The sequence below is a fragment of the Dermacentor silvarum genome, chromosome 4 (assembly GCF_013339745.2).
Source record: "Dermacentor silvarum isolate Dsil-2018 chromosome 4, BIME_Dsil_1.4, whole genome shotgun sequence".
NCBI classification, from domain to species: Eukaryota; Metazoa; Arthropoda; class Arachnida; order Ixodida; family Ixodidae; genus Dermacentor; species Dermacentor silvarum.
In genome coordinates this window covers 143,928,121-143,941,699 of record NC_051157.2, presented here as the reverse complement: position 1 = coordinate 143,941,699, position 13,579 = coordinate 143,928,121, and the positions used below count along the sequence as shown (strand labels likewise).

The window sequence follows — 13,579 nt, the reverse complement described above, 5'->3', positions numbered from 1 at the left end:
GCGTACCGTGCTGTCTCACTCCGAGGTCGCGGCCTTGATGACGTCTTCGCTTGCTCCAGCCGATCGGCGCACTTTACTAACTCCCCGCCCACCTTTCTGCTCGGGCCATCACCCCTCTGCCTGCTCATCTCCCGCATTTTCCCCTCTACAGTCGGGCACCAACGACCACAGAATCTGCACCCGTCGCCTCCCACAAAGAAAGTCAAGTTCTAAATGCTATTAACATCCGCAGTAATGCCAGTAACACAGGGAAGTAACCTCCGAGTAACCCGGTCGTCTCGGCGACCGCGGCATCAAAACCCGCCCTACTTCACATCGAAAGCTTCGCTTTGAAAAGTGCTGTACTCGCGGACAACTTTCTGTGGTGATGCATCTACAGTTACCGAGAAAAACTGCCCACAAGAACAAGAACCTACATTCTGAACGGCGTTAGCTTAAGCAAGACCTAATCATTATTTTAATGCAGCAAAATAAGACACACGGAAGTGAGTTTTAAATTTACTTTTTTTTTCTCCCCCTCTTTCGTGTCTCGGAAAATACGAAACCATCGCCCGTCGTTACTACGCTGATTCCCAGTGTTGCTTCCAAGAAACCGAAAGCGCTGTAAGGTCCTGGCGGACTACTTTGCGCACTTACTCATGTGCAGAAGATTCGAACCTGTAAATTTCTTTTCATTGTCACAGAAAGTTGTCCTCGAGTATAATCCTCGTCGAGTGCTACTGCTGCCTCCTGGATCATCATTCGCTTCGCACAATTCAACTTCTGCGAGCTATATACCTTAAAAATTAAATTATGGGGTTTTACGTGCCAAAACCAGTTCTGATTATGAGGCACGCCGTAGTGGGGGACTCCGGAAATTTGGACCACCTGGGGTTCTTTAACGTGCACCTAAATCTAAGTACACGGGTGTTTTCGCATTTCGCCCCCATCGAAATATACCTTATACGCCCGTTGGCCATGATCGCGACCCGGTCGCCCAGCACGTCCGCCTCGTCCAAGTGCTGGGTGGTCAGCAGGACGCAGGTGGTGCGCCGCAGCTTGAGCAGCAGCTCCCACAGTTCGCGCCGTCCGTCCGAGTCCATGTTGGTAGTTGGCTCGTCCAAGATAACCACCTGAATGTCGCGCGCCGACTCGCACAGCTCACTAATTGGCGGTTGCGGTTTCTCAGACGCATCACGAGCTTAAGCAGTGTTCTTGCCCGTTACCCTAAAATAATAACACACGCAGTTTTGAATTAGCGATCCCTGCTGGTGGACCACATATTACAACAAAGCTGCTAGCCTCTAGTTGGTCGGGATTTTTCGCGGCGTGTTCACCCAAAAACAAACGGCAGCTGAAAGGCTTTGTGTTTGAGTTTCCTCGTAACCGAATTAAGTTTTCTAGTATATTATAATTACAATCCGGTGATCTGTCTGCAGGCTGTGTGTAAGCCAGACTTTATGAATTTTCTGACGTGTCTTACGTTGAATAATGAATGAATGAATGAACACATTTGCGCTCGGCGGAGGGCCTACAGGTATAAGAGTGTACGCTGTGCTAACGGTACCACCACCTCAAGGTCGCGTTCACTCAGACAGACCTCAAACGGCAGCTGGAAAAAGGGCTTTACATTTCAGTTCCCGCGTAGCATATGTATGTTGTCTCGTACATTCGAAGAACAATCCGAAGCTATTATGTCCGCAGCTTGTGTGTAAGTCGTATTTTACGCATTTTCTGACGCAAGCTTACTTTCAAACATTGATTTCTTCAATAAAGCACTTGCCCTTGGCGGAGGGCCTAGAAGAGTGAGTACGTATGCTGCACTTCCGCACACGTGAGTGCGCGTGTGACGTAAGTCACTTGTCGTGTTGGTGCTTTTGTAACAGGGTGCATTGACGGCGGAATTTTTTATTTGTATATAATGGTGAGTAGTACAGGTATAACACGAAGTGTGTTTCTGTTGTGCCACCAAACTTTATTTTATGAACACTACATCGCATTACCACCTGTCCATTATGTTACCTTAATTTTATCGTCCAAAAGATAAACATATTCGTTCATGAAATTTGTAACACGGGCAATCATCTGTAATTTTCATTATTATGGACATCTTTCCGTGGTTGATTGCTTAAACATAATTTTATTTCCTCCACCAAACTATTGTGATTTTCACATTCAGAAGGTGTACACGTTCCATAAGACTTCGCCTGCAAAAAGTATTTTCTCATTTGTAGGTAAGGTGTAGTAAAATAGCAAAGCAGTAGTGGCGCGTGAAAATCTCACCAAGGAAAAAACAAAAAAAATGTCGCAGTTTCGCCCGAAAGGCGAAGCATCGATTGCGATAGCAAATTAGTACAGAGCTATTAGTAGTAGGGATAGTAGTTTTATCTGCTGCATAAACTAGGACATATTTGTTTACTAACTGAATTAACAATCGTGGCGTCAGCGCGCATAAGCAAACATGAATAGATCACACTGAATGACCGCAGACAACGACTGTCAAAACGCTGGCAGCAAGCGGAGGTTCGCGCGGTCTATCGCTTCAACGGAAACTGAGCGGCGAATGCACCGCGCATACAAAGGTCACAGCCGTGTGGAGATAAGAGACGGTGTGGGCGAGCGCCACCGCCGGGCAAAGTGCAGAGGAGTTGTGCAGAGGAGAAGTTGTTGGCAGAGTAGAAGCTGCCCCCCCCCCTTTCCTCCCGCGCTGCCTTCCCGCTTTCTTGGTTTCGCGTGGGAGATTGAGTGGCCAGTTCCCCTTGCGCCCGGTTGCAAGATAAGCATTTGGGGAAGCAGCACAGCGTTGCCCCACCTCCCTCCCTCCCTCCCATACCCCCACGGTCTTTCGCGCAACGGTCGCGTTTGCTTTCTGCCGTGCGTTCGCCCTCTGTGATAGCGCTCGTCCCCAGCGCGCTTTCGCTCGCGCATACGGCGCGCGGCGACGATTTTATCGCCCTTGGAATCTATACGGAACCTCACGGCGACGGCGACGACGACGGCAAAAATTCGGTTGCTAATAATTGCTATCGCAATAAAAAGCCGGCAGATCCCAAGCATTGTGGGAATTGATGTTATGCGAAGCAGTGTGCGCAAGCCTACCAAGTTAACGAAACGACCATGAGAGCACTAAGATGTAGGCGACTGTTTCATGACCTAGATGCATTTCATGATATCCATGTCATGAGTCCTCAGGAGTCCTTTGAGCTACGCCTAAGAGACCTTAAGCCGAAAGCCTTAGTCATGCTCGTGACTATGACTTCGACCATCACTTAGGAAAATTCCGGACCCATTCCATTGGTTTTGAGTGTTGATCTTTTTTCGCTGAGTCATTGGCCCTTTTTCCCAAGTCATGGTCATGACTCTTACTTCTACCACCATCCTTTAGTGTTTCCTTTACTTAGTACCCCCGTCCCAAACCATTTCAGTGGTTTTTGAGTGTTAATCTTTTTTCACTGGGTCAATGGCATTTCATGCAGCCGATTCGTGAAATACATGACACGCATGCCATGATAGTCATGTCATGACCTATCATTTAAGTTCGTCATACGCTCTTGTCATACTATGCCAATTTTGGTACCTGCCAAGTTAACGAAACGACCATGAGAGCACCAAGGCGTAGGCGGCTAGATAGATAGGCAGATAGATACTGTCACAGTGGGAAATGTTCGCCAAGAAATGCTTCGCATTTAAAAGAGAGAAGAAGAAGTGCGTTTGTGCTTTCTTTCAAGTCCGTTCTTCGCGCGCTGGTCTTTATGTGCAGTGTCAAACCAAGTACACTGCGAACGGCAATGCTTTAAAGGTGTGCATTTTCCAATTTTACGGATAACGACCTTTCATTACAGTTAATAATGGTAGCAGCTACGAGAGCGTGAATATTTTGGAAAGCTTTCGTTAGGTCTCAAGCTAGAATTCTTATTAAAATATACGGGGCCGCAGTTGCTTCGCTCCTGCAAATTTTATTCCGACTGATGTGAACTATATAACGGACTATATATGTTCGTAAAAAGCTTTGTGGTTAGAGGCTTCGAAGACAGCATAGCCTTGGGCAGTTTTCACCACAACCTTATTGCGCTAGAACTGTGCCCGTAGTAAAATGTCAGCCTATGGCGATTTAGTACATATTGGTCAATTAGGCCGATGGTAATGCTTCGTGAATTCGGCTCTCCCTTGAAGCTTTGCGGAATCAATGTCTATATTAAAAAAAATGCCTCAAACTCACGAGGTAGCCAACTATTTAAATATGTCGATGCCGTGCGGCAGAAAATGTCAATTGTATTCGCTGGATAGATACACAAGCCCTCGCTTGTGTATCGATGGTGCTTCGGCGATTTGTGTACTAGCACCTCCACCTCTGCAGTATCGCTGTGACCTTCGCCGATTTCAAACGAAGCGTCAGAAATTGAAGCGAGCAGTGCATCGTGGACAAACCTTCGGCATGCCCACGATTGCTAGCGCTGTGCAGAGGCGGCGCTGGAGGCCAGGCGAGAGGTCGACGGCGAGAACGGTGCGATGGATGTACAGGCTGGTGTCCTGCAGCAAGTTGTAGACCTCCTGTCGCGCTTTACTCAGCGGCACGCCCTTCACCTGCAAGAAGGTATACGTTCACATTGAACGACAAACGCCGCGAAACTTGAGTAAAAACGAGCGCGAAATAGGCGAGGACAATGACTTTCCTTTAGAAAGTTTATCCTCGCCCATGTCGCGCTCAGCATAGTTCACGAAGCAAGTTACCGAACAATTTACGCTGCGAAACTTCATTGAAGCTTCAAATGAAAGCCGCGGTTCCCGACGTGACCTTTTAGCATAACTATGCTTTAGCGCGTCAAAAAGGCATTAAAGAAGCTATAAATCACCCTATGCTGATAGAGAATTCTCTGAAGACAATTTTTCGTCGCCTTGTAGAGGCAAATGTCTGAACAAGAGCGAAGAAAATGAAAATGTTGTTTTCCTGTTTCTGGATGTCGCCCCGAATTTCTGCGAACGTGTCTCTGATATGAAGTCGAAACGCCGCTCATTTTCAAAGCATTTACGTGTACTTCATTCGAATTTGGGCCAAGAAACTTCAAAGGCGTTTGCTCCCTTTCCAGCGAAATCTCGCCTTTCTTAACGAGTCATGAGCAAACGCTGGTAATTCCTTTGGCGTTGCGGGGTGCTGCGGTAATTAAATAGCATGAGGTCGCCAGCCACCCCGAGTTAGTTTTCTCCCTTTCTAATCATCGAAAGGCTCACATCAATGCAATACTGACGCCATTGGTACACTTCTATAGGATATGTACCAATACCAATAGGTTCGGAATATGCTTCTCTAATTTTAGTGTACTGAGAAAAACCTATAAAAGCGCCAAGCTGTATGTCGCAATAGTAATAAAACGTTTCGCATTTGGGTCTGACGACGGTGGACCAAGTAGGTGAGTAACACAATCAACCGTTGTATGCCACGGGCAGGTTTCGAAGTCATCGCAAAGTCTTTAGGAAAACTACAAAGTTGTCGGACAAGGGGCACAATGAGGTAAATTAGCTAGTCTCAACAAAGTTGTCGAACAAGGGACACAATGAGGTAAATGAGCTAGTCTCATTTTTATGTAACCTCTGGTCAAGCTTCACGCCCGCTCGCGGCGGTGTATTCCTATTAGCCTCGCGGCTACGACGGAGAACGAGTGTTTCGCTTCATTCAGACTTTCTTTTGGTGGCCCCTTTCGGTTGCTGACGTGTGGTTGATCAATCGGTGGACTAATCGACCGATAGAATGGTTGAATTTAACATCTTCAAAATCACCCAGTGCTCCTTATCGTGCACTTATCACTCGCTACTTTTGCATTCCGTTCCTCTTACAATATGGCCTCCGCATACGGAAACAATGTTCTCAGCAGCATGACGTCGTAGCCATGACTCGGCCGCTATGGCAGATTCCCGGGAGACGGCTCCAACACAGTGCGACAGTGTAGCCTCAACTACGTCATCACTGCCGCCCTCGTTGGCATGTTCGTGGACGTGACCGAACGGATGGCCTTCCGTCCACCACCTGTCTCAGCAACTTACGTAAAACCTTCCATGCCCATATTCACAATGAACTCTTACGCTAGAATTGTTATTGAGAAAAAAAATTGTCCATCTGTTCTAATGCCGGACATACTACTAGCGAAGGTAGCCGGCCCATGGCAAAAATCACTTACGAACGAGATGCTTTGGGAATTGAATGATCCTGAAGCGTGTTCTCCCTGGGACTGATATGCATTGAAGCACTGAGAGGCGACTCAGTTCAGCTGACCTGCTCTTATCGATATAAGAACAAGTCAGCTTAACGGAGTCGTTATTCGATTCGTTATTCTGAGTCATTCGTTAAAACATGAAGGAAACATTTTTAGCTCGCGGCTTCTTCGGAAACCCTGCATCAACAAGTCAATATCGCCAAGAGAACTCAGTGACGCTTACTATAGCGAAGAACATCACGTGCTCTTCGACGGTCAGGTCCTCGAAGAACACGTTGTACTGCGTACAGTACCCCATGCTTTGCCGGGCTTCGCCGGTGCAGGTCATTATGTTGTAGCCATTCACCAACACTGCTCCACTGCTAGATGGCAGGAAACCTGCAGGAAATTCGGGCGGTTATCTTCGCAGAGAGTTCACTAAGAAAATATTTACTCGTATCATCAAAGACCTGGACCCAAATCTATGAACATACTATGAACATACTATGCTGATGAAATAGCACTTAACTTTTTGCCACCAGCCTCGTTTAGTATTTTCATATAAGCTGAAGGCAAGAATTATGCAAATCTGTGAAGAAACGTATCGCTTAGGTTCCAACACCACGGGAACAATCTGGTCGAGGAACCGGATCCTTGGCGTCTGCGTCCAGGTCATACGCCTCTTCTTTTTCTTGTGCGTATTGGTGTAACTGTCTAATGCACTCATCTTGGACGTCTTTTGGGAGATTAGCCAAGCATGGGTACATACCCGGTGGCAGATAGATATCCAGTGCCGAATTTGTATTTTCAGGCACCCAGTGACCCATTTCCAGTGACCGTAGTCGTCTACTTGGCCAACCAGAAGCCAGCAGCAAGTTGCCTATTCGGGTACATTGGTGGTCCAAGTTGTCTATTTGACAAGACAGGACATACCAGTTTCCCTAGTTGTCTGCACATATCCGCAATTAAATTTTGAGAGGAAAACGACGAAAAACGCTAATTATCCGGGAAGAGCCAAAGAAAAGTTCGCCTTAATTTGTAGGCCACAACGCCGCGTTCAATTTTCTTTTGACACTGCCTTGCGAATGGAGACATCGTTAGAATGACGGGCCAAGAAGAGTGACTGTCAACTAATATTAGGTTACATTTGAAGCAAAAGCATTCAATCTGATAACGTTCGTTTCAATTCAAAAACATGAAAAGACTCCGAAGGGCGCTCTAACTTACCCGTAATTGATCGATCGAGAAATATTTAGGGTAGGTTTGCTTGAGATGCAATTTATTCTACTAATAATTCACCTCTTTTTTCGCCAACAATTGCTCTGAAGTTGGGTACAAAAGTTTCATTACACGTATACTACATTCCCTGCCGTGTCTCACTGTTCACCGTGTGGTTTACTGCGCTGGTGCTGTCTCGTGGCCATGGTTTGCAATTGTTCGCGATTAGCCGGCCGAGAAGCTGTGCAGGGTCCGAAGCGCAGGAAGGCTTTCGAGACTATCGGGTAGAATTAAGATGCTCAGGTAAGAGCTTGCGATAACACCGCCAACACTATACGGACGAAATATCAGTAGCCGCGCCACGCCGTACACGGCACTAAGTGATTAAACACGAGGATGCCAGCATCACTCTCAGAATCGCTATGTTCAACAAGTGTACATAGCGCTTTTGATAGCTTTTCGCATAAAATTTGTAGATCTCTTGCTGAAACATTAGTTCAGCCTATATGTACTATAGGCTCAACTAGTGGTGAAATTATTGACTGCATACACAAACCAAACTGCGCCTAGTACATAGGCCTCTCGCTGGCTTTTTGTTAAATACTCATTCTTGTCCGTGCTACAAGGCCAAGTTGGTCCGATGGTTGCCTTCGAAGCGATGTTACCTCAGCACACAACTTGGGCTCACTTTAGGTTGAACTAATTTAGGAAATCACAAGCTACCTTATCTCAAGGCAGTTCGTAGGTGCCCATGTGGCGCGTGTATACCGCATTTTAATCTCTTAGCATTCTTAGGGTATTCACGTACTTCTTTCGTTGTATATCTGTCTGTCTGTGTTTGTGTGTACGTGTATACGACTCGTATGTTTGTTATGTTAGTATCTAACCGTTTTCGCCTAAGTGGATTTCTGGCTATTCATTGGTCGAATCGGTGGCCCATCGGGCTGCTGCGCTCAGGTAACCGGGTTCGAATGCAACCATCGGACCAACTTGGGGTCACTGAGTATGCGGCAATGTTTGCATAGGTGCCGCTCTTCAACGAACCTCTTTCACGCCGACATGGCTCACTGTAGATGTGTGACTGGGTAACAGTGCTGTACGGAACGGCGTTCTAAGGAACGGTGTTCCTGGAACTAGTTCCTTTTGGGAGGAACGGAGTAACGCCACCGTTCCATTAAGGGTCGGTGGAACTGAAACGGTAACTCGTTACGTTTAGTAACGCCACCGTTCCATTAAGGGTCGGTGGAACTGAAACGGTAACTCGTTACGTTTATGAAGGAACGGCAGAGGGAACGGCGTTCCTTCTGTAAACGTTCCACGGCATTGAACAGACACACGCACGTATGCAACACGTCACGCAGGGCGTACGCAGCACGTCACACAGGGCGGATGGGCAACCACGTGAGGCGCAGAGAACTACGTACCGCTTGCCTGTCACGTGACTGTGGGGCATTTTTTTTCGTGAGATCTCTGTTGTATGTTTTTATTGCTAGGCTTTAAGATTGCCACGTGACGCGCGAGCCTCCCTCCTGTAGTTTCTTTCCTCCATGCCGGCATGGCGGTCTGCCGCAAAGGAATCATGACGTCCGGATCACAGCGCCACTCGAGGGACTTCGCAGCGGATGGAAAGTCCAGTCCTCACCTCCTCACGGGCACCGAACCCTTCCAGCCGAGGCACAGGATGAGCTGTCGCGGTACTTGCTGGTACCAGTTGACTACCCGCTGTAGCAGATGAAGAACTTCGAGGGATTGATCTAACTTTTCCTCAGGTAGAACACGGCAGTACCCTCAAGCGCTTCGGTGGAACGGCTCTTCAACATTGCCAACGAAGTACTAATGAAAAAATCACCAGCCCTTCCCCTGTAGAGAAAATGGGAGTAAGCGAAGCTTGTGGCAAGACGACGCTGTCGCAGGTGTTCCGCTTCTTTGCCCTAAACTCACGGTCGGCGGCTCTTCGCTGACGTTTGACCTCAAGATCGCGCTCCCGCAACTTGTGGTCCGCGGCTCTTCGCTGACGTTTCGCCTGGGCTTCGGAAGCCCTCATGCTAAAATCGGCACGTCGACGACGAGCCCTTTCCCGAGCGAGTTCGCGGCGCCGTCGCTCAAACGCAGCCTGTTCCTCGGCGGAACGCACCACTTGCGGGCCTTCCTATCCGGACGTCAGCACTGATTGGAGGCGAGGGAAGCCTCTTTCCTTTCCCTCTCCGTGACACCAAACGACCCTGATTTGTCGAGCGCGTCACGTGATCCAGCGCCGGCGCAGCTTTCCCCGCACATGCTCTAGTCGGGGAGCGCAGCTCAAATGTGCGGCCTCGGTATTATCCACAGGTGATTTCTTTCTTTCGTTCTCTCTTTGTTCCTTCCTTCCTTCCTTCTTTCCGTTCTTTCTTTATTTTCTTTCCTCCCTTCCTTCCTATCATTCTTGTACTTGGCTCGTACGCGCATATCCAATGCGGGTATGCACCACGCGTGATTTTATTATTGTTAATCATGCATGTGATGTTACTGACGTCATGAAACGTTATACATTCATGTTAGTCATACATTCGTATCCTTCCATGCTAATCTTGGTCTATGACAAACGAACGAGACGCTAGTTTTCGACACGTTTTCGATAGGGTTTTAGCGTGCCACCACCACCACCGCCAACGCTTTTGAGGCAATACAAGCTTCGCTTGAAAACGGGTTTGTCTGTCAGGCACCTACATCGAGATGCAACTCTTGCTGAGTTCAAACAAGGGACTTAACTTAGTTGCGAATATGTATTCTGGACATTTCTTGCTCCCACTCATACTGCAATATTGAATTAGCATTCATTAAACGCCTATGTATTGCTTCTTTCGATGTGGTTTCTTGTGCAAGACCGAATTGGAAAGTGTCATATGTTTTGCACTTGTAATAGACGAGCACCAAATTTGCAGTTAGACATCCCTGGAGTATGTCCGGTGCTCCTTGAAAAAAATCTTATAAAAATTATGGGATTTTACGTGCGGAAACCACGATCTGATTATGAGGCACGCCGTAGTGGAGGACTCCGGAAATTTGGACCACCTGGGGTTCTTTAACGTGCACCTAAATCTAAGTACATGGGTAATTTCGCATTTCGCCCCCATCGAAATGCAGCCGCCGCGACCGGGATTCGATCCCGCGGAAAAAATTCTTATAGCAGCGTTTCTTTGGATTCTTTTTATTTCCAGCTAAACTGCTGCCGGCGATGTTCAAATTCGTTTAACATACGTAGTTGTATGTGAGCTTTAAATTGCTCATTTTATTTCGCCAACACACTTCGTACATTGGAACGTCTAGTTACATTAACGCTACATTTTATAATTATTTAATTAGAATATAGTGTCGGATAATCCTGAGGCGAAATAAAATGAGCAATTTAAAGCTCACAAACAACTACGTATGTTCAACGAATTTGAACATCGCCGGCAGCAGTTCCTTTAATGCGAAAGGAACGCGTTCCAGTTACACTTCGAACATTGGAACGTGTCAATTGGATCGCGTTCCTTTCGCAATAAAGGAACTTGTAACGGGAACTCGTTTCAATATTGGGAAGGAAGGAGGAACGAGCTTTCGTTCCTGTTTTAGAGGAAGGTGTACAACACTGCGGGGTAATTAAGCACCGCCGTTCGAAGAAACTCGGACGCCGACTTGGAGCATTGGGTATGTGCCACTCAATCCGTGTTAGTCTTCAATGAACCTCCACGATTCCAACTTGGGTCATTGGTTATGTGTCAGTAGGTGTGTGCTGCTCTTCAATGAACGTCTTTGACGCCAATTTGGGTAACTAGGTACGTGCCACAGGGAATGTGCCTCTCTACAATGACCGCAAAGATCCCCTAAATTTCTTCATTGCTGAGCGGAACCGAACCCACATCACAAGGGTTCCTCAAGGACAGCGACCCGACGGAGTAGCAGGCTGCGCCACGAATGCAATGCGTAGTGCTGTCACATTTCAATGAACGCCCTTCACGCCAACGCTTTAGCGATCTGCGCCATGAATGCACATGGTATGTACCGCTCTTCGAAGGCCCTATCATCAATAGGGTGACTGAGTACGTGCCACTGAATGTGTGGCAAGCGAGGGAACAATTCTCAGTGTTCGCAGGCACCGGTGCGCCACGCTTCTCGTCTAGGAGGCCACGCGCGGATTTCTCGGCAGTGCCACTAGGTGGCGCAAGGTGTCCCGAGAGAAGTCGGGATGCCTTAGAACTAGTAGTTTTAAAGCTAGGTACACCAAGGATGAAGACGCATGTGCTTGCTGCGGTAAAGCTAGGAAAACAATGGACCATGTTTCATTGGAATGTGAAGAAATCTATCCAGCTGCCAGTCTAGGCTCCTCCAACCTCCTTGAAGCCCTTGGGTTCAGGGATAGCGGGGGGACAGTAAACATGGCCGCTATAGAGATTAGTAAGAGGTGGTTGGAGGTTTGGTGGCAGAAGTGTAGGGAGACCTCGAACAACGAAAACGTACAGAAACAGAGTTCCCAGTAATGGTTCAAAACGTTTGATGCTTGGAATTCTTTGTAGTTGTGTGTTTTCTCAAAAATAAAGGTAGGACATTAGGCGAAATATTAACAAGAGCTTGGTGGCGCACCCAACCACCCCGTTTCAAAAGGGACGCTCAGACCATCAATCCATCCATCCATCCAAGTGCGAGAGTGGAGCCCGGTTGCCGCACGACGCGTTTCTCAGCGTTCGCAAGCACCGGCGCGCCATCCATTTCGGTGGCGACTTCTTCCAAACGATGGATGTATTTATGTGAATATGGACCCAAGTGTTTGTACTTGGGTCCATATGTTATAAGAAGAGCAATGGCACGCGTACAAAAATAGTTCGCAATATGATTAAATTTTCAAGATCGCCGTCAGACTCGTTCATTCACTCATGGGGTTTAACTCTGTAACGCGCAAACACACTTCCACATCAAGGAAAATTAGAACACATTTACTTCTATTAATGGCCGTTGAGCGCTCATTTGTGCAAAAATGAACGGAATATTCGAATATTTATATCTTAATTAGTTTGGTAATTAGTAAGCGATTGCTGAACTATCCACAACTATAGAAAGTCGCTCCAGTGTAGAAAGCGCTTTTTATAGGTTTTGCGTTAATGTTACCATGCCTAAATAGTAATTCTGAAGCTTCGAACTAAGCGTTGCATGTAGGGTGTTCTACGTAACTTGAGCCAAACCTTAAAAATATGCAAATGTCACGTAGCTGTACTGAACCAAGGTAATGTTGCTTGCCGTCGCTTGGAGATGATCAGCTTTTTTGCAATCTGCCTAATTACATAATTAGCCTCAATTAATTGTTCAGCTTGTCAAATTAGTATTATAATTATCTGAAAAGTGTCAATGAGAAAATTGTAGAGCAACATGAAAAATTCCCGGTACAGCTATCAGTTGCTCAATAGGTGCTATATAAAAGTTTTTCCAGGCGTGAAAGAAGCCCGCGAATAAACCAAAAATTTCCGCGCTATTGGCCGCTCGACGCACTTTGCTTGTATTCGCGGGGCTTCTCTCATGCTTGGAAAGAGACTTATGTAGCACGTATTGACCAACAGAAAGCTGCATAAGGAGTTTTTTATGTTGCTCTACAATTTCCTCATTGACACTTTAAAACCAATTATAATATTTGTGAAGCTGGATAATTAAGACTGATTATGTGGTTGGGTGGAATGCAAAAAATAATCCGACTATCTCCAAGCGACGGCAAACAACATAACCCTGGTTCTGTCCAGCTACGCGGCTTTTGCATATTTTTAAAGTTTGGCTAAGGTTCCGTGGAACACCCAGTATATGACACGTTGAGCGTTACAGGTTTAGCATCCCGTAGTAAGAGGGGTACGGTGAGAGGCGATGCCGTAGTGCAGGCCTCGGGATTATTTTGACGACCCGCTCACAAGCATTTTTCTATAATTTCTTATGTCACCTCATTCAAAATGCGACTTCTTCGGCCCCAAATTGAACCCCAGGCGTCGTGCCCGGCAACAGCCAGCCATATAACACCGAGCAACCACGGTGGGTGTCGTATTATTTTAAGGGCATAAACAGCTGTAGAAAAAAATGCTTTAGCGAGATCTTTCAGTTAAATTACATCTTTGAGTTCCTTAAACATTGCTTACGATAACTGCCCGCGAAGTTAAGCTACAGTTTATGTGCAAGTTGGCATGTGGGGCCCTTATTAT

General features: G+C 46.8%; 1 protein-coding gene across 2 annotated transcripts in view; it reads right to left on the bottom strand.

The window, feature by feature from the left end:
- The window catches only part of LOC119448963 (phospholipid-transporting ATPase ABCA1-like), a 50,981-nt gene that overhangs the window by 9,701 nt on the left and 27,701 nt on the right, over positions 1-13,579 (bottom strand). For both annotated transcript variants that reach the window (XM_037712167.2, XM_049666161.1), the window contains 3 exons: positions 6,412-6,566; positions 4,408-4,563; positions 940-1,112 (listed from right to left, as the gene is read on the bottom strand). In XM_037712167.2, the coding sequence (XP_037568095.2) occupies positions 940-1,112; positions 4,408-4,563; positions 6,412-6,566 (484 nt within the window). The remainder of the gene's footprint in view (positions 1-939; positions 1,113-4,407; positions 4,564-6,411; positions 6,567-13,579) is intronic.